Below are 26,577 nucleotides of genomic sequence, written 5' to 3' on the forward strand. Positions count from 1 at the left end.
AGATGTGCCTTTCGAGTGGACGCCGGGTTGCGAGGCCGCCTTTGCCAAGTTAAAGTCTAGCCTTACCTTTCCACCTATTGTGCGATCGCCGGATTGGAAATTGCCCTTCGAGCTCATGTGTGACGCCAGTGATTACGCCGTTGGAGCTGTTTTGGGTCAACGGAAGGGGAAAGAGCCGTACGTCATCTACTATGCAAGTAAGACGCTCAATGAGGCTCAAATGAACTATTCGACTACGGAGAAGGAGTTGCTTGCCATAGTCTTTGCGTTGGACAAGTTTCGGTCTTATCTAGTGGGAGCTCCGATCACTGTGTTCACCGATCATTCCGCTCTCAAGTACCTTTTTATGAAGCAGGATGCCAAGGCGAGATTGATTCGGTGGATCTTACTCCTACAAGAGTTTGACCTCACTATTAAGGACAAGAAGGGGGTAGAAAATGTGGTGGCCGATCATTTGTCTCGGCTAGAGTTCGAAGATCATACATCGCACATCCCTATCGGTGACTCTTTCCCCGATGAGCAATTATTTTCAATTTCCACGGCTCCATGGTACGCGGATATTGTGAACTACTTGGTTACCGGTCTGATGCCTGCCCATTGGAATTTGCAAGAACAGCGTCGGTTTTTGGCCGAGGTGAAATGGTTCTCTTTTGATGACCCGTATTTGTTTAAGTATTGCGCCGACCAACTTGTCCGCCGTTGTGTGCCCGATTCTGAGCAATAAAGTGTTATCAAGTTTTGCCACACGGAGGCATATGGCGGCCATTTTTCTTTCAGAAAGACCGCCGCCAAGATTTTGTAGTGCGGTTTCTATTGGCCACAATTGTACAAGGATACGTTTGCATTCTGCCGAGCGTGTGCACGCTGTCAACTTTTGGGATGTGTGACACAGCGGAACGAAATGCCGCTTACGCTCATCTTGATCATCGAAGTGTTCGATTGTTGGGGAATCGACTTCATGGGACCGTTTCCTACGTCATTTGGTTACCTCTACATTTTGCTTGCCGTTGATTATGTAAGCAAGTGGGTAGAGGCCATTCCCACTAGTACAAATGATGCCCAAGTCGTGGTTGATTTTCTTCGGGAGTACATCTTAGCAAGATTCGGGATGCCGAGGGCTATCATCAGTGACCAGGGGTCTCATTTCTGCAATCGGTCCATTGCCGCCCTAATGAAGAAGTATGCCATCATTCACAAAGTCTCAACGGCGTACCACCCGCAGACGAATGGCCAAGCGGAGTTGGCGAATCGGGAAATCAAGAATATCTTGGAGAAGACGGTTAATCCTACCCGTAAAGACTGGTCAACTCGTTTGGTCGATGCTTTGTGGGCTTACCGTACTGCTTACAAGACGATTTTGGGGATGTCACCGTATCGGTTGGTCTATGGGAAAGCGTGCCACTTGCCGGTAGAGCTTGAGCATAAAGCATATTGGGCCATTAAGAAGTTAAATTTCAATATTGCCAAAGCCGGTGCCCGCCGCCGCAAGCTCCAATTGACGGAACTCGAGGAGTTGAGGTACGATGCTTACGACCATTCTAGCGCATATAAATCTAAACTCAAAGCCAAGCATGATAATAAAATTGTGATTAAAAACTTTGAGCCCCGCCAAAAAGTGTTATTGTATAATTCCCGGTTGTATCTACATCCCGGTAAGTTGCGCTCACGTTGGGCCGGACCGTATGTTGTCAAAACTGTGTTCCCTCATGGGGCAATAGAAGTAGAAAGCATGAGTACCGGTTCCTCTTTCAAAGTTAATGGTCAACGGCTTAAGCCCTTCCTTGGTGGCTTTGAAGCTGGCGAGCCCGATGAGGTTTTGGCCGATCCCGTTTATACGGATGGCCCATTGGTTTAGTTTGCGTTATTTTAATTTGCACGGGGAGCGAAAGCGTAACCGCTGAACTTAACTGTTTGTCGGACCCGGCCCCTGGGTAGGGGGTACCCTCCATTGACTTGGGTATATGTAGCTCCGCACGCCGCTACTAAAAAAAGGATTGTGTGCCCAGCTCCGGTTAGTAAGGGCAATTTTAATATCAGTGACATAGGGCTTTCATTAGCTTTTCTGATAGGAGTAATTCACAGTAAACCACTCACGTCTTCTAGATTAGCCCCAACGGGGGCGGTATAGATCTTAGGTTAGGCCTTGATATTCCCGTGCTCCATTACCGCACTTGGCTCTATCTTGTGCCTGCCTAGTTACGATCTTAGGGGACGCTGGACTTCATTGTTTGGCGGAGTCCAGCTGTGACTTGGACACTCCGAGCTCTGATATTAAATTCTGTATGTTTGTACATTTGTAAATATTGCTTTTATGTTTTGTTCTTTATTTATCATGTTTCGGGATACTATCACCAAGAGATTTCACCAACGCATCATTGTATCGGGCTTTAATTAGTCCTTCTTTGACGTAGTTTGCCGTTAACGATCCATGCTCACCAGATATGTCCCTATCGGGGGCAATTTAGGTCTTTGGGTGAGACCTGCTATTCCCGTGCTTTGGCACTATGCTCTGTCTGGCATCACTTTGTTTTGATCATAGGGAACGCTGGGCTTAATTGCTTGGTGAGGTCGAGCGGTGAATTTTACTTCGAGCATGATGTAACAACTTTGATGGTCTAGTATAGCCACCCGCGTTTTGCCTACTTGGTGAGACACGGGAAGAAAAGTATGACTCGTAAGATTGCGTGAAAATCGGGTGGTATTCTTTACCATTTTTCTTTGTTTTTTCTGTTTATTGGGCGCTCGGATAACACGAGCCGGGCGGTTCTAATGTCATTTGGCTCTTAGTAGGTAGTTCGGGCTTAAGTCTTTTACAGGGTGTACGTGCTACCACACCAGCCTTGGTGGATTGGATCTACCGTCGGAGTGATTGAGGCATTCAGGAGCCCTAAGCATGGGTGCGATTACGTGTCACGATTGTTAGTCCAACAAAGCTTTGGCCATGATCCTGTGTGACTAGCTATGGTTCCGTTGGCAGAGCCGAAGGAGTTGGCCTTGGAAGCCGTTCGGATGACGAAAAGAGCCGGTGACGCAAAAGCCTCCAACTTGGTCGAGGTATAAGGGGGTTGACATTCCCCCGTTGGTACGCTCTTTTGTTCCCTTTCTCCTTCCTGTTGTTTTTTGTGCTATGGGGATATAGCATCCTTTAAGTTGGGGGGAGGGATATAGTTGCGCTATATATGTTGTTTCTTGGTTTTCATGTTCGGTAAAAAAATTTTCGTTTTTAGGTTGCAATCCTTCCGTTATTACAAAATTTAGTGGATTAAAACAACTTGGCACATGCTTATTGTTCTTAATTGGCAAGAGCTCGGTGTTTGATATTAAGTGACAGTGTACATTTCAACTCATAAGCATGATTAAAGATGAGCAATTAGGTGTTGAGTATGTTTTGAGCAAGTTTTAGCCATATCCCGTTCTTGTTTCATCGTAAATTCGTAGCTTAGGTAAAATACTCTCTTGTCATACCTAAGTGTGCTTGATATCATTGTTGAATCATTTTGGAATCTATAGCGTACGAAGGAAATGATACAAGGCATTCTTTGTTTAATTAAACCACAAATGTGTCCCCTCATCCTATTTTGTAGCCTGGTCCGTGTCCTCCTATTTGTTCATAACTTAGGAAACCGGATGTTTGGAGGGTGGTTTGGAATGCTGTTTTACCTGCTGAGAGGTGTTCGGGGGATGTTTGGAAGGTGTTGGGAATGAGCGGAGTTCGAAATGTTGAAGTGGGTAAAAATTCAGCAAATCAGGAGACATGAACCGGTACTGGGATTTGACCAGTACCGGTTCATACAGGGCAGAGAGTTAAACCCAGAATTTCAGAACCTATGAACCGGTACTGGGATTTGGCCAGTACCGGTTCATAACCGACAGAATTTAAAAAAAAAGGGGTTCGGTTCGTTTTGTTCTCTTCTCTCTCCTACCCACTATATAAATCCAAAACCTATTCTATTCCCATTCCAAAACCCAGAAACGGCAGACAACCCCCCCTCACACCTCTGTTCTTCGTTCTTCTATAAATCCTTCTACAAATCATCCCAAATCCCTCTCAAACCTTCATAAACCTCCACAAAAACACTTAATCTTCAAGTTTCAAGGAGGGTCTCAGAAGTTTCAAGGGTGGAATCTCCCTCTCAAGGTCCGAAAATCTCCATAGCTAAGGTGAACTCGAAATTCTTCCTCTCTCTCCTGGAAGTCATCCATCTTTAAGCATGTTTAGCCCTCAAGGTGTTGGATTCTCATGTTTTATGAAAAGTTTTGCAAGATTTTGAACCCTAGATCCCCAAATCAAGTATAAACCGAAATTTCTTTCTTTTTTCCCCCAAATTTTCCGGAAATCACCCATAACCCTTCATGTCTGACTTTGTGCTAGTTCGAGGTTGGTTTACGGGCTATTTTTGTGATCAAAGTGCTGTATGTGTTTGATTTCCGGGGCAGGCTGTATTTGTTTCTGAATTTAGGGGCTGTAATTTCTGTTTCGGTTAGTAGATTGCATAATCAGGGTGAATTTTTGTGAGTTTTTGGCTGCTTTTGAACTATTTCCGTTACGGGGGCTGAAATTTGCTGCAGGTGGTTGTTTGATTGAAGTTTGGGGGGTGCTCCGTTTTGTGAGAATTGTTGTTTTGAAATGGGGAGATCAAAGAAGCTTATGGGGGATGCGATACAATCAGTGGATAGTTCTGGTAAAACGCCGTACATTAAACGCTCCGATCTGGAGAAGAATGCTGAGCGAGCGGAGAGAAGCGAAGAGGAAAATAGGAAGCGGAAAAGAGAGAGGAAAGAGGAGGAGAAAAAGAGATGGGAAAAGGAGTTAAAAGGTCGGAAGTACATTTGTGAGCGTCAGGTGGATCGAGCGAAGCTAGGAACTCACCCAATCATCGATATCATTAACCAACGAGGATTGCATTTCTTTTTTGATCCAATCAAAGGCTTTAAACCCAAGTTGGTGCTTGATTTCTATGCTAATATGGAAGTGGATGAGAAGGAAGAGAAAATAACCTCTCGCTTGGGGAAGAAAACTGTGCTCGTAACCCCGACTGTCATAGCCAAGTATCTAAAAAACTACCAACGCCCCTCACTCCTAGCTATTACTTACCCTGCTAGAGGATGGTCCAAGTCAGAGGAAGAAATTCAAAACGCTCTAACTGATAAACCCCTGAAGCTTGACCGTTTTGTCCATGGCAGGTTATTCGAGAAGTATCGGGTTATTAATAAGGTGGTTCATTACAATCTGTGTCCCCATGGCTCGGAGAAGCTTCCACGGAAGGAGGATAGCGAGGTTATTTTTGTTTTTGGTTCCAATGAGGAGGTGGTTGATTGGGCTCTGTTCATTTGGAAGTCATTGGTGAGGTTTAGGGAGCGTTCGGCACCGTCAAAGCCTAATATGCCGTTTCTGGCTATGATTACCGCTCTTTGCGAGTCTCAAGGAGTACTAGTTCCAGAAAAGCTTCTTCCGGGTACCCCCGGTCCTATTACGGGTGGCTCTGTGGAGAAAAGTAAGGCATTATCTCAGCCACCCCTGCCCGACAGTTTCGATTTCCCTACGCCTACTGCTAGGACTCAGTCTGTGAGGATTAAAGAATATACTAGAATTATGGCTGCTCAGCTCCAATCAGTGCAGAGGAAACAGAAAAAGCTTGAGACTCAAATGCGTCGTACGAGGAGGGATGTCTCGGCCATAAAGAGGGGGATGTTATGGATAGCAGCTCGATGTGGGAAAGAAGGTGATGTGTATGTCCCCACGGAGGCTGATATGAGAGAATCGACTCCTGAGGAACCAGAAGCTGTACATGGTGCTGGGATTAGTGGTGTTGGTGAGTCAAGTACTCGGAAGCGAGGTAAAGAACCTGTTCACGAGGAGGATGAGTACGAGGAGTCGTCGGAAGAGGATTAGGGTCGGTGGTTTCACCTTTGGAAAATCCCTCTACTTGGTCGGGGTACATGGGGGTTGACAGTCCTCCTATCCTATCTTGTTTTTCATTTTAGTAGGTGGATTCGTAAATAATAGTCTTAGGAAGTTTTTGTTTAGGCCGGCATGTGGCCTTTTGACTTGGTAGTTTGGTGTCGGTGGCGGCCTAGGGTAGATAACCAAGCTAGCATATGGCCGCTTCCCATTTTGCTAACCATTCTTTTGATTAACCAATGTCATTACAAGCTTTAAAGCCCTTAGTTGATCCTTCGTACAATTTGATTCCCTTTTGATTCAGATTGTTGATTGTGGCATGTTTAGTCTGTGGCATTTTACTTTTCAGTAATTTTCTGGCTGCTTAGTTAATTTGTCTTCCTAATGGTGCTCTCCACTTATATTTGGCTTGGCATTTTTTTTTGTTCACCACGCCTATTTTCGAGCACCTTTTGCGTGAGATATGGTTACTTTTGTTATTAAAGGTTGTTGGAAGTCTCGTATCCACCTTTTTGATTTTGGATACTCCTGTTGGATGCTTGTTAGTTACCTGCTTAGCATCTAGTTGCTCATCTTATCTCCGACTGTGAGTTGCTTTGGGGTAAATGGTTTGTTTTTGATCTCTTGCGCATTGGATTTATCGAAGCATGTGTCGTAGTTGTTTTGCCGGAAGGATTGTTTAGTTTTCCCTTTTTTTTGTCTGCATCATTGCTCGGGGCTAGCAACGTTCAAGTTAGGGGGCATGATGAGCAACCAAGATTGTATAATCTTGGTGCTCTGGTTCCCTATTTTTGTAACATTTTGATTACTTTAGTTATCTTTTGTATCTCATTTTGCACGTAAGGGTTTGTTTTGGTTGTCTCAGGTAATATGCGGTGCTAAGGCGGTTCTTAACGCCAAGGATCGTAGTCGGAAGTATCAAAGGGTTCGGGGCAGTGAAGCAATGTTCCACAAAGCCCCGTCGGGTGATTAATCCAGCGCGAAGAGGCTGTCGGGTCGCTGTCGGGCTGTCTGGGCCAAAGCAGAGCAAAATCTGAAGTTCTGCCTCTTATGAACCGGTACTGGGATTTGGCCAGTACCGGTTCATGCTGTCCAGAGTCTACGTTTTTCCAGCTTTTGAAGACCTATGAACCGGTACTGGGAATTGGCCAGTACCGGTTCATACTGCAGATTATAGCCACGTTTTTGCTGCTTTTTCTACTTTCTACTTTTGGAATATCTTCCACTTTTGGCTACTTTTGGGATATTTTCTTGGGATATTTTGTGAGAGAGAGACCACCTTGTATAAATAGGGTCTCTCTCTCTCTCTTCTTGATCATCTTGTCACTTTCCACTTTAAGTCTTTTATTTTTCTAGAACTCCATTAATGGCTTTCAAGCTTTTCTAGCTAAATTCTTCAAGAACTCCTCAAGGTATTTGTCGTTTAATATTTTCTCGTTTATTAATGTTGTAGCCGCGGACTAGATCCTTTATAAAATCAACTTTATTTTCATTTCTATCGGTTTAAATTCATGTCTTATTTCTATGCTTTGGTTTTTGCTTTAAGTACGTGTGAGTAGTCGTTTGGCCAAGTCTTGGGATAATCTTTCCCGAGGACTTAGGTGGTTATTTGGTTTTCAAATATTAGGGCTTAAAAGCATGATTTACGGAATAGAACTTAACTTGCATTTTTGGTCCAAGCAAAGGGGTGTTAACTACTTGGTGAGGCGTTTGTCAAGCGGTCTTGGCAAACGGCTCCCCGAGGGTTCGTGGCCTCCTATGTGTTCGATAAATTCGTTAAATAAGTTGGTTCGCCTCCGTTTAATCACATCTTTCATTAAACATAGTTATAAAAGTTAAATTCTCCGAGCGAGAGCACGCGGTCGTGACTCTCGCCTGAGTTATAATCGAGAACCGGTAACCTCCTTTGTCAAGGATTAGAAGATCCTTAGACTTGCCTCTTTTAAGTTAACTAAGTTTTTTCCTAGTCTTTTGCCCGGGCGATTTTCACCAATTCTAAGCAAAATCAAGTTGGCCGTCTTGAACCCCGCAGTCTACCTTTTAAACCTACAATCCAAACTAGCTGTATTGCGAATTCCCTGTGGTACGATCCCGGTCTTGCCGGTTTACTATGCTACCGACGACCTAGCCCTACGCTTGGGGTTTTTCTCAACCTTATTTGAAGGTGAGGTTCGGAGGCTAAGCAAATACACATGTTTTATTCATGAAAATACATAAATAAACATCAAATACATGAATACACCTTGAAAACAAAAATTGAATTGAAAAACATGGTTTATTCAGGAAAGGAAGAGTCATCCAACGAAAAATTGGGTTGGATTGGTATAAAAAACACAAGCAGCATCAAGAAGGCCCAATCAAAAGCCTTTTAGAGCAAAGCCTTCTTAGTAACATCGGCAACCATCATTCACCAATAAGATCTGCAAGACCCTAAAACTGAGGGCCATCCAAGACCATCAAGAACAAATCAGCAGCAGCAACAGCAAATGGACCGAACAGATTAACCAGCAGCAGCATCAATAGCATCAATATAGAGCCAACACAAAAGCACGTAATACAATACTTTCAACCAATCAAAAGATAATTACACGTGAGGCCGTCTTGTTGAACTCCAATTTGTACGACGACGCTGGGGGCTTCGACGGTGAACGGGTTGTTGTGTGGCTTGCATGATTCATTGGGTCCACCTATATTCTTCAAGGTCTTTGATAGGGATCGGAACGCCGACATGGCAGTTGTTGATGGATGGCGACAGCTGTTGGCGGAGGACGTCGGAGGATGAGTGGATCGCAGCCCATCGGAGGACATTGGAGGACTAATGAATGATAGCGGCTGTTTGTGGAGGACGAGTGGAGAGAGAGAGAGAGAGAGAGAGAGAGAGAGAGAGAGAGAGAGAGAGAGAGAGATGCTTTGTTATATAGAATATCAATAGATTTTTAGGGAATCCAAAAATTTTGGGATTGAATCAACGGAAATTGTGGTATGGGACGGGGAGGATTATATTTTGGTCCCCTTTTGGTATTAAAATAAAAACAGGAGGAATACATAAGTGCAAAAAAAAGGGAGGATGAAAACCTACAATGCATTGAATCCGAGGACTATTCTTTAAGTCTCTCAATAATTAATTACGAATTACAGTTACCAATTCTTGGAACATTTTTCGTTGTATTCTTCTACTCTTAAAAAATTCATAGCGTCACGCATGGCATAGTACTACCAGTAGTAAGTGCTTAAACATGCCGATAGTATTTCGTGGCCGTAGTATTATATGGTAAGTAAATCCAAATATTTGCAGACAAGTAAGGCACGTTCTAAAATCTAAAATCTAACGAATCTTTTTCGGTCATTAATGTTTTTCTTTTCTCCTTTTTTTAATCGACCAAGGCTCCGATTATAAGTTGAGAAATATTCTTTCATTTCCAACATGTAATGACAACGGTATTTTAAGTGAAAATAACTTGGAATACAAGTTCCAGGACCTAGACCCGGACAGAAATGCCTGTCCGAAGTCATTCGATGTGAATAAAATTTACATGCATCGAACGGGTGTGTAATGTGGTTCGGATAATATTCCACGAAATTAATTGCTCCCCGAATGAGTGGTTCGGGTGTGTAATGAATCGGGGTGGAAACGGGTTTAGCGAGTTGCCGGTGATAGCGTACGTCACGAACAGTGGTCCCCACAATATCTGCCGAAAAAGGGAAGCGCCAAAGGGCACAATCCCAGTGCGGAGGACTCCACACTTTCCTTGCAAACAAAGCCAGCCAAGTTATTGTTAGCAAAAACAGACACAGCAGCTCTCTCTCTCTCTCTCTCTCTCTCTCTCTCTCTCTCTCTCTCTGTGTCTGTGTATAAATGGTGATGTGATGTGGAAATCCGCTTTACGAAAAACAGAAACCGTCGCGAAGCGTTTTCTTAGATGGAGTTTTTGGGGTCGGTTACGTTGCGTTTGGTACTACACGTTGTTTTGCTGTTCGGTCTCTGTTTTGCTGGAGACCCATTTGCCAAATTCGACTTGGAGCTCTCTTACATCACCGCTTCTCCTTTGGGTTCTCCTCAACAGGTCCTCTCTCTCTCTCTCTACACAGACACACAAACACTCACAGAGGCACGTAATCATCCGAACGTAGCAAATGACGGAATCGATTTGTGTAGCAGTTTTTTTTTTTTATCATCAGTTACGTGAAAAAAAATTCTCGGGAAACACACAAATACACACAGCATTTGTGAGGTCCACACACCAGCACAACTCACTCAAAAATACACACGCTCACGAATTTGGTGGGGTACTGGAGTGTGTGTGGTGGACACCGCGAATGACGTGAGTGTGTATTTGTGTGTGGTGGTAGCAGAACAATTGCATCTGTGAAGCAGTTAAGTTTCAAAAGTATCGTTGCAGATGAATTCTCTGTGCATGATTTGTGGCTTTCCATGATTTCTAGCAGTGTCAAGTGTGCAGTTAAGGTAGAAATACGAAGGTTGAATTTAGAGATATAGTGTGGGTGCGAGTGATTCTGATTTTATGGCTTTTTCAGATTTCGGAAAATAAGATTGATAATCTCTAAAAGGAGCTAACTGAGGCTCCGTTTGTTTCGACGTAAAATATTTTACAACAAAAAATATTTTTATGAAAAATCTTTTACATGTAAAATAAATTTTGAACTTCTATTTGTTGGTGTTTGGTACATTCTTAAAAACAGTGCTTTGAACTTTTGTAAACAAACATTCCCATACTGCTGATCGGTTTTGGAAGAATGAAATGTGAAATGTTAGAAACTGGGTTTTGTTGGATGTGGAGATCATGTCTCCGCAACAAATTTGGATACAAATCCTTTATACGGATAGATACATGTAAACATATACAATACATAGGAGAGAGAGAGAGAGAGAGAGAGAGAGAGAGAGGTGCCTGGGGAGAAACTTTTGTATATCCCACAAGGGCTCTTAGTATCCATTTTTGGTCCGTTTTCAATTTTTAGTTCACTTCCCGAGCACACCTTGATAATCGACTTCGTTCATTTGGTAGAGTTCGACGAGAACATTAATCTTGAAAAAAATTATGGTTATCGGACTTTAGTAGATACATGATCGGCACATGTAAAAAATGCAAAAAAATAAAAATTGGATCCAAAAACACACTAGATCAGAACCCAATTTTTGTTTTATGGCATTTTTCACATTTGCAGATCATATATCTACTAAAGTCCGATAATGATAATTTTTGGCAGGATTAATGTTCTCGTCAAGCCCTACAAAATGAACGAAGCTGATTATCAAGTTGTGCTCGGGAAGTGACCTAAAAATTGAAAACGGACCGAAAAGAGGTACCAAGAGCCCTTGTATACCTGGGATATAAAAAAATTTCTCGTGCCTGGGATAGCTAATTGGTGTATCTAGAGAGAGAATGAAACTGAAAGTTCCAATTCTTGGCAAGTGACTGTTGATATAGTGGAAGAGAGGGTCGTGAGTAGCAATGGTAAAATAACTTGCGGAGATTTCAGTGGTAAGTTAATTTACGTTGATTTGGTGTAAAATATTTTACTTGTAAAAAGTTTTCCTCAATTTTTGTGCTACCAAACACCAAAAATTAGGAAAATATTTTTGCGGAAAATATTTTCACCCCAAACAAACAGAGCCTGAATTCAAAAGATGAGGAAATTGGCCTCTTTTAAAGAGAGTATAGTTTACAAGAGAGAAAAAAAATGAGAAGAAGCAGCCCCATGCATGTTTCTAATGTGGATGAAGATTGTTTAATTATTGCAAGATGCTGTTTGGATCAAAGTTCTGAATACCGTTTCGGACATGGTACCGGTTTTGCTACTGGTACGATACGTACCGGTACCGATGAGATACCGGGTACCGTTTCGGATTTTCCGTCAAATATAAGTATTTGCTAAAATTCTTACATATATGTATAGAATAAATGTCAAAAAGTAAAATATTATTCTATTATTATTTAGATTGCAAAAAATAAAGAACATTTGTAATTGTAAACGTGATTCTAGCTGTTCCCAGTGAAAAGGCAAAACATAAATAATTAGAGTCCTATAAAATCAGGTGTGGCAGTTCCACCAAGAAAAGGACAAGTTTTATGGGTAATGAACAATATACTGGCAATTCCTGGCACTTTATTTGTTGGACAATTGGACAAACATTAAACAACAAAAGTTGCACACACAGAAGATAAAAAATCCTTATTGAACTTATCGTCTTCTACCTTTCTCGATCGAGAAGAGTCAGCACTCAGAAGACCACACAAAAAGTAAATAAACAAAAACGCAGAGAAGATATCAACGGCGAGCACAATCATCGGTATTAGAACACCTTCCGTCAGTCGCCAGCGGTCGTCACTGCCGGCATCGTCATTTTCAGAGGTAGCTGAACATTTTCAGATCTGTTTTTTGTTTTTTTGGGCTGAGCAAAATACCAGACGAATTTTCCGGTAACGTCTTCTCGGCCGTTATCGGCCGGTATTCCCGGTAAGGTCCGGTATTAGAGCCGGAACGGTATTAAAGGGTTACAGTACCGTTTTCCTCTCAAACCGGTACGTACCGGCCGGTACGGAACAGTATTCATAACATTGGTTTGGATTGATGATTTGTTGTTAAAGAAGAAAATCGCATCGCAACTGCTTTTATCGCATTCTCGCAATAAAGCGACTCACATTTGAGTTTATTGACTTACTATCAAAAATGAAAATAGACCCAGGCATGCATGCATGTTTCTGAAAAATGTAGAAGCACTGTTAAGTCTGTTTCGTGTGGCATCATTCTTGTTCAAGACCATGCAATGCTAGATACACGGATATTAAGACACAGATCTAAATATAAATGTATTCGAAACTGTCTGATGCACGTTGATCCTTCATGGAATGGCTCCAGATACAACTGTGACATTTGTGTCCTAAGCATTTTCCTTTCTATTGTCCTCGGTTCTGATTGCATTTATACATTTGTGCAGGTCATGGAGTTTATCAAGTCACTGGTCATATGGAAGAAGTCAAGACCACTGTAGACATTCTACAGAAAAGAGAAGTCTGATATAACAAATACCACTTGGGAACTAATTCCCAGTAGAAAGATTAAATATTTTTTCTGAGTTTTTTTGCATAATCAGAAAAGGGTATCAAAGCAAAATCGGGCCGATCATTTTTGTTCAAAGGTTCCTTTATTTTTATTTTTTTTTGGAAAGCCTTAAGAATTTGTCTTCAATTATCGGCTCAAGTACATCCTCAATAGTCAATACCATTTCGGATCAATTATTTATTTTGTATTGTCATCCCTAGATTTAGTTGCTAAGATCAAATATGGAAATACGCGTATTTGTTCATTTTTATTTATTTATATGCAAATTAATACTGTAGCAAAGTTCTTCTCCCATGTTGTGATAACTGTGTCCTTATTTTGTGTTGTGTAAAGTTTGGGTTGTAGGGAAGTGCTACAATACACACCTAAAATGTTATGAATCTACTGCTAAAAAGTTACGAAACATATTGATAAAAAGTTATGAATTTCTAGTAAAAGTTACGATACGAAATAGTAAAATGTTATGAATTGAATGATCGGTTCTACAAGTAATCTTTTATGGGGTGACACAATATGAACCACATAATAGATACATAAGGTACACATTTTAAAGGGGTGTGTATTGAAGACTTTCCCTGGGGTTTGCTGTTCAATTGATCTTTCATGGCCCAACTTCGGCCCCGTATCTTCAACTTTTCTACTGGAAAACTCTTTACTAGGAGTACAAAATAGAGACTGCCAATAGGAATAAATTTTAGTTTTGTTGCAAGGTTTTTTGTCAAGAGAACATACACAAGAAAATAGATTTCATTTTCATTTACTTTACCTCACCTCACTTTTCGGAAATTTATTCCCACGCAACAATCCCGACAACGGAACGGAGCTTTCATAATTTTTCCATATATGTAGAAATAAATGAATTCATTTTTGTTGGGTATGTTAACTGTTAAGGGTCTGTTTGGGTAATCTGGGAAAATATGGGCTAGGTCAACCACTCTTATGATAGTAAGATACACTTTTAAGGATCGCATCTGTTTAGTAGGGATATGTGTAACATCCCATATTTTTCCTAAATGGTAATTTTACTTGAGTTTTAAATTTAGACAATATAGGACTAAAAAAAAAAATGAAAGAGGCATTCGGTGGTGGTGAGAGGAGCTTTGTGTGAGTGTGTGAACACGTGGTAATTGTATAGAATTTAATGGGCAGGTGGCACATGTGGCTATAAGTGCTTATATATGTGCATAATTAAGAATGGTGAAGAAACTTGTCCTCTTCATATATATATGTAATTGATACTTCTCCATTTTACTCTGAGTTTTTCGAATATAATACATGCAAGCCGTTTGATAAGCACCCAATAATGCATATTCTTGGTGCTTAAGTCCTCTAGTATGTTGTGTTTGTATACATATATTGTCGTTTTTATGCGATATTGCACGTAAGGTACGTTTTTGTGTATTTCAGGTAAAACGTGCTAATAAGGCGATTTTGATGCCGATAAACGTTTCGGGATGAACCAAGTGTCCAAATGCCCGCCGGTATCACCGAAGCCTAACGGTGCCACAAGAAGCCTCGGAGATTGGCCGGAGGTTAAGGTTGGCAAGGAACGTGCCAAAGTGGTTCAAGCAAGGCATATGCATCGAGGATGGCCCTCGAGGGTATCCAAGAGTCCAAGGCCACTAGGCATACCTCCGCCAAGTCCCGTTGATCATGTAATGAAGCATTGGAAGGCCGTCGGGGCACGACAAGGCATGATGGCCCAAGCTGACCCTGTTCTGCTGTTTTCACACAGAGGTACCAATACCTCATTTTTTAGGTATTGGTACCATCATGCCGAATTAGAAGACAGTTGGATTGGTACCAATACCTCATTTTTTAGGTATTGGTACCAATGCCCTTCGGCCAGCAGCTTTTTGTGCTGAACATTTCAACCTTCCATTAATGGAAAGTTTCTACTTCTAGTATGTTTTTGGGATATTTTGGGGGCCTTTTTGTCCATTGTAAGGCTGATTTTGTAAGGCCTATAAATAGTCTTGTATGCCATTTATGGAAGATAAAGGCCATTAGTTAGTTTTAGGCCTAGTTTTCTAGTTTTTGCTCTAGGATTTCCATTGTTAGTCTTTCAAGCTTTTCAAGTTATTTTCTTCAAGAACTCAAGTAAGTTTAAGTGTTTTGATGTTTTCTCATGTATTAATGTTGTAGCTACTTGATAGATCTCTATATAAATCAAGTTTATTTTCAATTCTATCGGTTAATTACATTTACCTTTCTTAGCATGCTTTCTAGTCTTTTTATTATGAGTGAGTAGTTAATCGGTTCGGTCATGGGGTGAGGTTCACCCTATGGATTAGTCCATTAAATGGTTTCTCTTAACTTTAGCTTAATCTCAAGGTTTTGAATGAATTAAACCCATGATTTCTAGTTTTGATCATGGGGTTGGTGGCTTCTTTGATCAATGAAGTTTATCGCCTTGTGCTACGAGCTTGATAATCCTACGCGTGCGAACGATCTTTTTTCGTCTCTCACTTGCGTTAAATGAGTTCAATTTGAATTAGAGCTTTGAATTAAGTTATAAGTAGTCTTCAGCTTTTAATTCGTCCAGTGGATCCGGACGGTTTCGGTCCATTCATGAGTTAGATGAAGAAACCGTTTGATGGCTAAGTCGTGGGTAAATCAATCCCTTTGACTCGACCATTTTTAACCTAGTTTATTTCCAAGTTTAATTTCGTCAATCGAATCAAAACTCCAAAGTTGGCCGCTTGAATGCCGCAATCTATAAGCAACTTCTATTCCAAATTCGCTAAAGAAGATTTCTCTGTGGGAACGATTCCGGTCTTACCGGTTATTATGCTTTCAACGACCTAACCCTACGCTTGGGGTGTAAACCTTTCTAAGAGGTTAGGTTGCGGACGAGAAGCAATTTTTGGCGCCGTTGCCGGGGAAGTCTTATTATAGCTTATTTGGAGGTTCGACAAACCACTGTAAGTACTCCGTTTATTTTTCCTTTGTGCATTTTGAACTCGATTTAGCGGATACCTCTAACCGAGCCACCAATTCGACTTGAGGTGTAACGAAGCTAGATTGAGCATCAATTGCCTTTTCTTTTGTTGTGTATATATGTGGCGGTGGCTTAACCCCACGGAACTGTTTTGAGAAAGAGGTGGCGGCATAGCCCCTCTAGTCTGTTTACTTTATGTCTTATCTATCTAATAGAATGGCGGCGGCAAATGAGGAAATAGTCCCCAAGACTATGCGGGAGTACCTTTATCCCAATCAAATTTTTACACCCTCTTGCATAGTCACCCCTTCTGCCAATGTTTTAAATGTTAAGTCGGGCATCTTTCAAGTGTTACCCCATTTTCATGGCTTAGCCTCTGACAATCCATGTGCGCACATCATAGAACTCGAGGAGCTTTGCATGAACGATAAAGAGGTCTTATTAAAGATATTTCCATCATCTTTGAAAGACATGGCTAAAAGTTGGTTTTATTCCTTGAACTCAAGATCAATACTTACATGGCAAGATATGGAAGAACAATTTTTCAAAGAGTTTTCCCCAATGTATGAGACTCATATGCTACTATGTGAAATCGTAAATTTTTATCAATTTGATGAAGAGTCTTTTGCATGTTGTTGGTGGCGCTTTAGATCTCTCATGCTTTATTGGTCGCAACATAGCTATGAAACAAGACACCTTATTCTCATTTTCTATAAAAGTTTAAATTCTACAACGCGTCAACTTGTAGAAAGGATGTTTGATGGTGCCTTTTTGGATAGAACCGCTAATGAGAGTTGGGATTACTTTGATAAATTAGCTGAAAATTCAGAATCTTGTCTTTATGATGTCAATGTTGAAGATGCCACCTTAAATGTCATGGAAGAGGAAATTGAGCCACATAGCATTGTTGAAAATGTTTGTTTAGATTGTGAAAGCTCTGCAGAGTCGGCATGGAGTGATGTGCCGGATGATGAGCTCGATATCCAGTGTTCTCCCCCTATTGATCCCCCTTTGTGTGACAATTCGGGGGAGAAATTTCTCATTTTTGAGGAAACGAATGCGGAGGTAGACTTCTTGAATGCTCTGCTGAATGAGCAGGATGGGAAGAATGTGTCTAGACCCGAGAGTTTGTCTCCTTCCTTTGAGGAGATACCTTCCATAGAAATTTTGAACCATCCAATACTCTCAGGTCTAGACGATGCTACCTCTCCTATCGAGTCTCCCCAAGTGCAAGAGTTTTTAAAAGTCGAATTGATTGATTTTGTTGGTGTTGATGAATTTGATTTGATTTACCATCCTTACATTGTAGATTTTGTCAACTCGTTGAAAATCAATCTAGTTTGGAATGCGCACTTGGTTGAACTTAAATGTCTTAAGCAAATTCGGCAATTGCGGTACTCAAAGTATTTATTTTTGTGGCATGGTCGAATTCAATTTTTGAGGCAGAGTGTGGAGTGCAGTGCTATGTTCATTTTATTAGCTCTAGTTGGCATGATAAATGTTCGAAGCCCGCGTTTGGCTGAACGTACATAAACTCTTTCTTTTTCTCTCTCTCTTTTCTTTTTCTTTATCTCTTTTCTTTTGCTCTTTTGATGGTCCGGTATAGCCACCCGTTTCGAACTTGAAGTTGTTGCATGACTTGCTCTACGATGCTTTGAGTGAGAAATGGGGAGAAAAGTAGTACCCGTTCAATCACGTGACGATTTGGTGGATTTAATTTTACTTGTCAGTTGTTAGGGCCGGATAACATGAGCCGGGTGGTACTAATGTCTTTGCTTCTTAGTAGGTAGTTGGTTCTTAAGTCTTTTGCAGGGTAAGCATGCTACCACACCAGCCTTGGTGGTTTAGGTCTAAAAGCTATGGTGAGTGAGGCATTCAGGAGCCCTAAGCATGGGTGCGATTACGTGTCGCGGTTGTAAGACCAAGAAAGCCCCAGCGATGACCTTGTGTGACTAGCTGTGGTTCCGATGGAGGAGCCGAAAGAGTGAGCCTTGGAAGCAGTTCCAATGATGAAGGGAAGCTATGACAAGAAAGCCTCCAACTTGGTCGAGGTATATGGGGGTTGACATTCCCTCCAGAGGTACAATCTTTTGTTCTTTCCCTCTCAATACTGTTGTTCTCCATGCTATGAGGACATAGCATCGTTTAAGTTGGGGGGAGGGATATATATGTTATATATATGTTTATGAGACTTGTCTCATTTTTCTGTTTTTGGTAAAATTTTAAATTTTTTGTGCAATCTTCCCTTCTTAGTAGTAATTTCTCTTGATAGATACTTTAATTATGCTCAATTATGTCAATATGGCAAGAGTCATGTATCCCATCGAATTTGGTTATATGTTTGAACATATGTCATATGCATATACATGAACGTTGATGAACAAGTTGAGCCTAAAAGTCAAGTCAAGTGTTATGCATCACTAGAGTAAAGATTCGTTTCATAAGCATCCCATGCTTTTCGTTCTCCTATTCCGCACTTGCGTAAATAACACCTTTTGTGCATGCTTAAGTAGTGTTTATATCCTTCATGCATCTTGTTGGAGTTGCTAGCGTACTTAGGAAATGATTCAAGGCATTTTTGTTTGATTAAACCACATAAGAGTCTCATCGTCCTTGTTTTGAACCACAGTCCGAGTCTCTTCCATTGTTCAAACCTAGGCAACCGGATGTTTGGAGGGTTGTGTGTCAATGATTTTCAAAGATTCAAGGAAGTTTGGAATGGTGTGAATATGATAAAGTGGTTGAGATGCAAAAGGCAATGAATTGATATGTGATTCCCTATCTCTCCTCTCCCACTACAAAAGGTAAAACCCCAAATTTTCATCTCCCTCTCCAAAGCCCTCAAAATTGGCTCCTCAATCTCTCTCTCTACAAATTTCAATTCAAATGACCATATTCCTCAAAGAAAAATCAAAGAAATGCTATTAAAGAGCAAAATCATATTCGAAAGAGGGTTGAATACTATGATGAGAGGATTGGTGTGACCTCCGGGTTAGCTTACATTCCGGATGAGGAAGAGTCCGATGGAAAGGGGGAGCTCGAGGCTCAATACCATGAGGAGCCGGATGAAGATGACGACTATGTGTTGTTGAGTCGGTGGTAGTAGTTTTTCTTTATTTTTTCATAACTTTGTTTGGTGTTTGGCCGATATGTGGCCATGCCTTGGGTAGTCTAGGGTTGGTAGTGGCCAAGGGTAGATGAACCATGCAAGTATATGGCCACTATATTTTTGTAGTCTCTTTCCCTTTGTATCCAAGGTCGTTATAAGCTAATAAAGTCCTCCGTTGATCTTTTGTATGCTAATTAACTCCGTTTGATGCATGGTCGATATCTATTATTACTTAAGTTTTGATATTCCTAGTCTTTCCATACTTGTCAATCGTTAGCTTTCCTTTCATTCTTAGCGCTTCTTTGATAGCATGCGTAGCTTTTTGTCTCTGGCTATTGCATTTACTCGCTAGCGCTTGTCATGGGATGTATCATGTATCTCATTGTGTGAAAAGTTGAATAAGAGCGTATCCTTGTGAGTTTTAGAGTTGAAACTCATTGTGGTGCATGCATGCTTGACTATTCTAATATGGCATAGTTTGTTCATCTTAGTTCATGGCATGTTTGTGCGTGGATTACATATGGTCAGATTTGAAGGGGTGTTTTGGACTCTTGCCTAGTTGTACTTATTGAGCATAGCTTTCGTATCTTCGTTTTGGGAAGATTGCATAGTTTAGTTAAATACGTTTTGTTTTAGTTTGCTAGGGACTAGCAAAGTTCAAGTTGGGGGGTGTGATAAGCACCCAATAATGCATATTCTTGGTGCTTAAGTCCTCTAGTATGTTGTGTTTGTATACATATATTGTCGTTTTTATGCGATATTGCACGTAAGGTACGTTTTTGTGTATTTCAGGTAAAACGTGCTAATAAGGCGATTTTGATGCCGATAAACGTTTCGGGATGAACCAAGTGTCCAAATGCCCGCCGGTATCACCGAAGCCTAACGGTGCCACAAGAAGCCTCGGAGATTGGCCGGAGGTTAAGGTTGGCAAGGAACGTGCCAAAGTGGTTCAAGCAAGGCATATGCATCGAGGATGGCCCTCGAGGGTATCCAAGAGTCCAAGGCCACTAGGCATACCTCCGCCAAGTCCCGTTGATCATGTAATGAAGCATTGGAAGGCCGTCGGGGCACGACAAGGCATGATGGCCCAAGCTGACCCTGTTCTGCTGTTTTCACACAGAGGTACCAATACCTCATTTTTTAGGTATTGGTACCATCATGCCGAATTAGAAGACAGTTGGATTGGTACCAATACCTCATTTTTTAGGTATTGGTACCAATGCCCTTCGGCCAGCAGCTTTTTGTGCTGAACATTTCAACCTTCCATTAATGGAAAGTTTCTACTTCTAGTATGTTTTTGGGATATTTTGGGGGCCTTTTTGTCCATTGTAAGGCTGATTTTGTAAGGCCTATAAATAGTCTTGTATGCCATTTATGGAAGATAAAGGCCATTAGTTAGTTTTAGGCCTAGTTTTCTAGTTTTTGCTCTAGGATTTCCATTGTTAGTCTTTCAAGCTTTTCAAGTTATTTTCTTCAAGAACTCAAGTAAGTTTAAGTGTTTTGATGTTTTCTCATGTATTAATGTTGTAGCTACTTGATAGATCTCTATATAAATCAAGTTTATTTTCAATTCTATCGGTTAATTACATTTACCTTTCTTAGCATGCTTTCTAGTCTTTTTATTATGAGTGAGTAGTTAATCGGTTCGGTCATGGGGTGAGGTTCACCCTATGGATTAGTCCATTAAATGGTTTCTCTTAACTTTAGCTTAATCTCAAGGTTTTGAATGAATTAAACCCATGATTTCTAGTTTTGATCATGGGGTTGGTGGCTTCTTTGATCAATGAAGTTTATCGCCTTGTGCTACGAGCTTGATAATCCTACGCTTGCGAACGATCTTTTTTCGTCTCTCACTTGCGTTAAATGAGTTCAATTTGAATTAGAGCTTTGAATTAAGTTATAAGTAGTCTTCAGCTTTTAATTCGTCCAGTGGATCCGGACGGTTTCGGTCCATTCATGAGTTAGATGAAGAAACCGTTTGATGGCTAAGTCGTGGGTAAATCAATCCCTTTGACTCGACCATTTTTAACCTAGTTTATTTCCAAGTTTAATTTCGTCAATCGAATCAAAACTCCAAAGTTGGCCGCTTGAATGCCGCAATCTATAAGCAACTTCTATTCCAAATTCGCTAAAGAAGATTTCTCTGTGGGAACGATTCCGGTCTTACCGGTTATTATGCTTTCAACGACCTAACCCTACGCTTGGGGTGTAAACCTTTCTAAGAGGTTAGGTTGCGAACGAAGCACCGTTGAGTTATCCATCGTTTGGAGCAAGAAAATCATGGGTGATTTGAGGTCAGGTTGAAGTACAAATTAGGGTGCTGATTCTTGAGGCGGTGTTCACATCTCATATGATAATTTTGAGGTATCGGATAGTGTACAATACATTCTTACCTAAATCTTTTTGCAAAGAGTGTTTTTTGATTCTCTCATATTTGTACTCATTTGATGTCTAAGCTTATTGATTCAGTTATTGTCACTTCTTGTATCGTGACACAAAAAGTATTTGACTGAAAGCCATGGAACATATTGGTACATGTTTAAGTCCACCGGGTCACAGAATTATGAAAGATGTATGATGGATTGTCCCACGGGGAGTCCATAATGTTTATGGGGCCCATGTGCCTAATACAGAGTTTGACCTGGGTGGTGCTTGACATGTTACTGAGATGAACCGGGTATGAGGCTACAAATGAAAACATTCGGAATGATCTTACTTGATTTGTTATCCTCGTTTATTGAACATATTCTTAACGATAGCCATGTTTATTGTCCTCGTATTGCATATACTATCCGGGCATTTTATATTTTTCAGGTGCAGAGCAAGTTAGTGGGGACCCAATTTGGAGTATTGAAAGACTCAGTTTTAGAGATTGCTTAGAAAATCGGTATCATTTTGGAGGTTTTTAGGGCTCACCATGTATATTTATCTTAAGGACTTGTAATTATTGAAAATGTATTAATTTTGAGGCAATGTAAAAATTCGGATCGTCACAATATGTTTGGGCAAATGTTTTAGCCAGAAGAGTGTAGACGTTTCTTTTCATACAGAGATAGATGCCAACCTAGCTTCCACTGTTCTACCCACTGACCTGGAGGAACAAATGAATTCTCTCTTTAGATTTTCATTTGTAAATGTGCTCCATGTAGCTGTAGGTTGTGTTTGCATTCTGTAACTTAAGAAGAATTTAAACAGAGAATTTTACTCGAAAACTTATAAAATAGAAGGCTCAGATTTTGTTTGACGTTTAATATGGTTTTCATTTCATTTCATTTCATTTCGATAATATAAATCTCTCATAGATTCATAATTCGAATAGAAGGATACGAGTTTATGCTTCATTAATTGTTTATATCAAAATTATGCTTTGTTTGGATACTGAATTTGTCTTGGAAGTAATTTGGACAGGTAACTGAACATATTTTTTTGATTCTTTCTTACTACTCCCTCAGTATCAAATTATTTGTCCGATTCGCAAAACGATGACGCAAAAATAATGCATTCTTTCAAGAAAAAATTCAAATTCTTTTCATAAATTTAAAGAACTCATCGATATCTAGTGAATTGTGGAAAAAAATTAAAGTTTTCCTTGGAAAAATTGTAGTATTATTTTTACGTCATCGTTTTGCGAATCGAGCAAATATTTATGGGACGGAGGAAGTAATATTTTGTGTTTAGAAAACTCCAACATCCCATGAAGCTTTGGCATGCAGCTGGCAAGCCGGAACGATAACCCCAATCAATGACCTGTTCGAACTCAGACAAGATCACCAAATTTGCGGCTCCTATCAAAATTGCATGCAATTATTATTTATCAGATATTATGTTTTTGTTACCAAAAAAAAAAAATTATTTATCAGACGAGCACCTTAACTTATTTTGCAGTTTGTGGGCACGCGCCCCAAAAATTTTCGATTTTTGTTCTTTAAAAGATCGGGTGCAACCCTCTTTGAAAAGCGCGGCGAAACGCTTCGATTCAAAGTCGCCACTCGGGTTTTAGCGGTGAAACACCTAAGGAACCGAACTCGAAAACGTTTGCCACGTTTGTTTGATTTTTGAAAAGGTGTAGACCGGTCCGTCGTCACCTTCGATATCTGAGGTTCGGGAGCCAGTTTACGAGAGGGGAAGGGTTTTATGGCACCACCCTCGCCCAATCCGAAGATCGGTCTCTACTCAGGCATTTTGTAAAAACATTTGCATTTTTCTCTCTTTTGATCATTTTTAGCCAGTTAGGGCGGGGGAACAATTAATAGGAGTTTAAAACTGTAACAAGTTGCAGTTTGTATGACAAAATGCTTTATGAATGACTTGCTTGCAATGATAAATATAGATTGAGAACAAGCACTGAGCAACTTGAATAAGTTGGAGTATGCTGTGTTGAAGGAGCGCGAGCAGGCTCCACACCAGCATGGACTGGCCGAACCAGTGCATGCTGATAAACCTGCGCACGCCACAAGCCAACTGGCGTACTCCACTTATCTAGTTTCTCAGTCTTTGTTTGCAATCCTCTGGGCTCTGGAAAGGGACCAGCGCACACCCAGGACAAACCATGCAGTTTAATAGAACAGAATATATTCAGTTACAGAGAGATGAAATGGCTTCAAGCCACGAAAAGCAGCAGAATACCCCAAAAACAGTGTGGGGACAGGAAGGAGGCCAAAATTAAGCTAAGATGCAAGGGCCAGCCACTGGATCTTGGGCAACACTGCCGTGCACCAGTCATAGAAGACCGTACGCCAGTTTGTCCTTAATCTAGTGCTTGGCTTTGCATCATCTGGGTTCTGGAACACGACCAGAAGGATCCCAGAGGCCTTTTAAACAAATGAAGGAGTAAGCAGTAACTACTACAGCTAAGCAGCACTAAATATACAGAAAGCAGTAAATTGATTGTTAGCATGCTCAGGTGATTGACAGAAATGTAAGCTAATAGAAATGATGATCAATGATCCCCACGCCAGTAGTGCACATACTGCCATGACTGGCGTACGGCATAAAGTTACTGGCGTGCGCCATGTCTCATCTCACACGACTGTTGTATATCACCAGTTTGAGGCCAGGACTAGTATTATTTACTAGCCCGGACCCTACTGGTTCCCCTCAGAAGACGAAAACAGAAAGGAACACAAAGGTGATATACCTTTGCTTGGGATGAAAGGATAGCTTGAGCTTTGATTTGGAGAGATAGAAGGTGGTAATGTGAGTATGTATCAGTGGAATGTGTGACTGAAAGGTCTCTTTACTTCCTCTTTCAATGGAGGAGAAAAGAGGGAGAGAGAAGGAAAAAGGCCTTGGACTCTTTATGTGACTAACCCCTTGCAAATGAATGCAAGGGGGGTATTTATAGAGGAAAGAGAGACTGAGATCAGGGCGGATCAGCTGGGGTTAAGGGCTGGTTGGGTTAAGGAGAGGAGGCTCCCATGCATTAAATGCATGGGACTAGGTGATGGGGTGTGTAGGAGAGAGGGGGAACGTCCCTGCAAAATACAATCATCAGGGGAACTGTAGCCTACGTCAGGGTGGCTACCAAAGTCTCGTTCATGTGGCTGAATAAAGTTGATTTGACTGGGATTGACTGGCGTGCGCCACATATGTACCAGCGTGCGCCAGTGAAAACTGAGCCAATGGCCGATGATCGACACGTGGCAGCCAATTGGCGTGCGCCAAGGGAAATATGGCGTAAGCCAGTTTGGGTTTTGCTGGGGCTGTTTGGCTCTGGTTTGAAAGGTTTGAAATGGGTCTGAAAGAGGTTCAGGATGCTCTAAGCTCAAACACACCTTCATCCTCAGACTGTTCTCGACCCTTAATCATCATTGGGTCAATAAAAAGTTTCGAGAAATAGCGTTATCCGGACGGTCCAGAATGGGGTGTCTACAGTAGCCCCCCTTTGACGGCACTTGAGGTACCATTGGCTGGAGACAAGTAACGTCAAAGGTTTTCTAGACACCCCATTCTAGGCTATCCAGAACAGAACATACGGGTCAATGTAAACATGAAACTTTAAAGAACCTGATTGATTGAAGGGGGATGGGAAGACCACCACTTATTGGTTTGAAAGAGCAGGAAGACCGTCGCTTGTTGATTTGAATGGACGGGAGGACCGCCGCTTGCTGGGGATAAGTTGAGTGGATGGGAAGACCACCGCTTGTCGAATTTGGATAGAATAGGCTGACTCTGGGGTGGACTCCCCTAGGGAATGATTAGTTACGGGCGAATGGCCACTGTTTGGGGACTAAACCTTCTTCGGCACACAAAGAACTCCAACAATCACGGGTAGGTCATGTCAGGGAGGTTAAATTCCATCTGTTGGGAATCAGAGCCAATCTCCTTATGAAGGACCATCCGAGACAGAGCAATAAGACTGTTGGAAGATGTGTTAAATGGTTGGATCACTGTAGACCAGGACAGAGTGATGCTGCAAATGGACTGGACATGACAGGCTATCGTTGTCACGCCCCGCCCCGGAACGACACCCGAAGTGGGCCCGAACCGACACGGCCACGTGGCTTTCCACACAAAAGACAAACAACTATACGATAACTAAATAAGAATAGAGTAAAACCCCAGCGGAAGACTTAACATTAATAAAAAAAAACAAGGTGTCTACGATAATTACAAACTTGCATTGTACGAACGACACCCAACATATTTACAAACTCGAAGTCAAAGAGTACTTGACAACATTAGTCACAAATGAGTTTAGCAAAAGTACGAGTTTGACCCAATACAACCAATTCGACCAAAAATACCAACACTCGATACTAATACAAGTGTCCCCAAAACGTCGACTGGCAGTGGACCAACTCTACGGCCACCTGTGACCTGGCAATCCAAAAAGGAAAACCGGAGTGTGTGAGATATAGAATACATTCAATAAAATACCACACAACCCGAAAGAATATCTCACTTGAATGTAATTCACATAAACTTAACACAAGTACTCAATTATATAACCACATGTATAAACATCACACACGCAATGGCACGTCTGCCACATTCCCATGTAACCAAGGAATTGTGTCCCGCACACCACATTCCCATTCACCGTTAATTAGACGGCATGGCCCACGATATGGTGTGACTCACTCCACAACCCTTTAGCGGTTACAATCAACACCCAATAAACATATATCATTAGCTAAATCTCAAATAGCATGATATACAATCACCACCTTGTAACATCTCATTGAACATTACCATATCAAACACACTCACCTTCGTATCGACCAAAGTATGCCAAACTAAGATTTCGGCACCTCCTGAAAGACCGGCTCTTTACCTAGCCACAAGTTAACTCATATTAATTACGAATTCCACAAATACTCAGCACAAAGTTACAAAGCTAACAAGAAGCTAAACGATGACTATCGAATACAAATATGTCCATGTCAACACCTAGAAGTGTCTTGAAACAAGCATAAAGTTCAAATATAAAATAACTCTTGAAATCGGTTTGAAAACTTATGATCAACTTGTCTTATCTTAACCATAACTTTTTATTGGCCTTGAGCTAGCTCTTGAGACCACTACCAATGGAAAGTA

General features: G+C 41.2%; 1 protein-coding gene and 1 long non-coding RNA gene across 2 annotated transcripts in view; one reads left to right on the plus strand and one right to left on the minus strand.

Annotated features, from left to right (window-relative positions):
• Positions 1-13,282, plus strand: part of LOC131300045 (probable trehalose-phosphate phosphatase F) — a 39,711-nt gene extending 26,429 nt beyond the window's left edge. Inside the window, exon 12 of the mRNA XM_058325691.1 lies at positions 12,864-13,282. Coding sequence (XP_058181674.1) covers positions 12,864-12,917 — 54 coding nt within the window. The 3' untranslated portion in view covers positions 12,918-13,282. The remainder of the gene's footprint in view (positions 1-12,863) is intronic.
• Positions 1-26,577, minus strand: part of LOC131300048 (uncharacterized) — a 61,286-nt gene that overhangs the window by 7,099 nt on the left and 27,610 nt on the right. The gene's annotated exons all lie outside the window — the stretch shown is intronic.

The sequence above is a fragment of the Rhododendron vialii genome, chromosome 9a (assembly GCF_030253575.1).
Source record: "Rhododendron vialii isolate Sample 1 chromosome 9a, ASM3025357v1".
Lineage (NCBI taxonomy): Eukaryota > Viridiplantae > Streptophyta > Magnoliopsida > Ericales > Ericaceae > Rhododendron > Rhododendron vialii.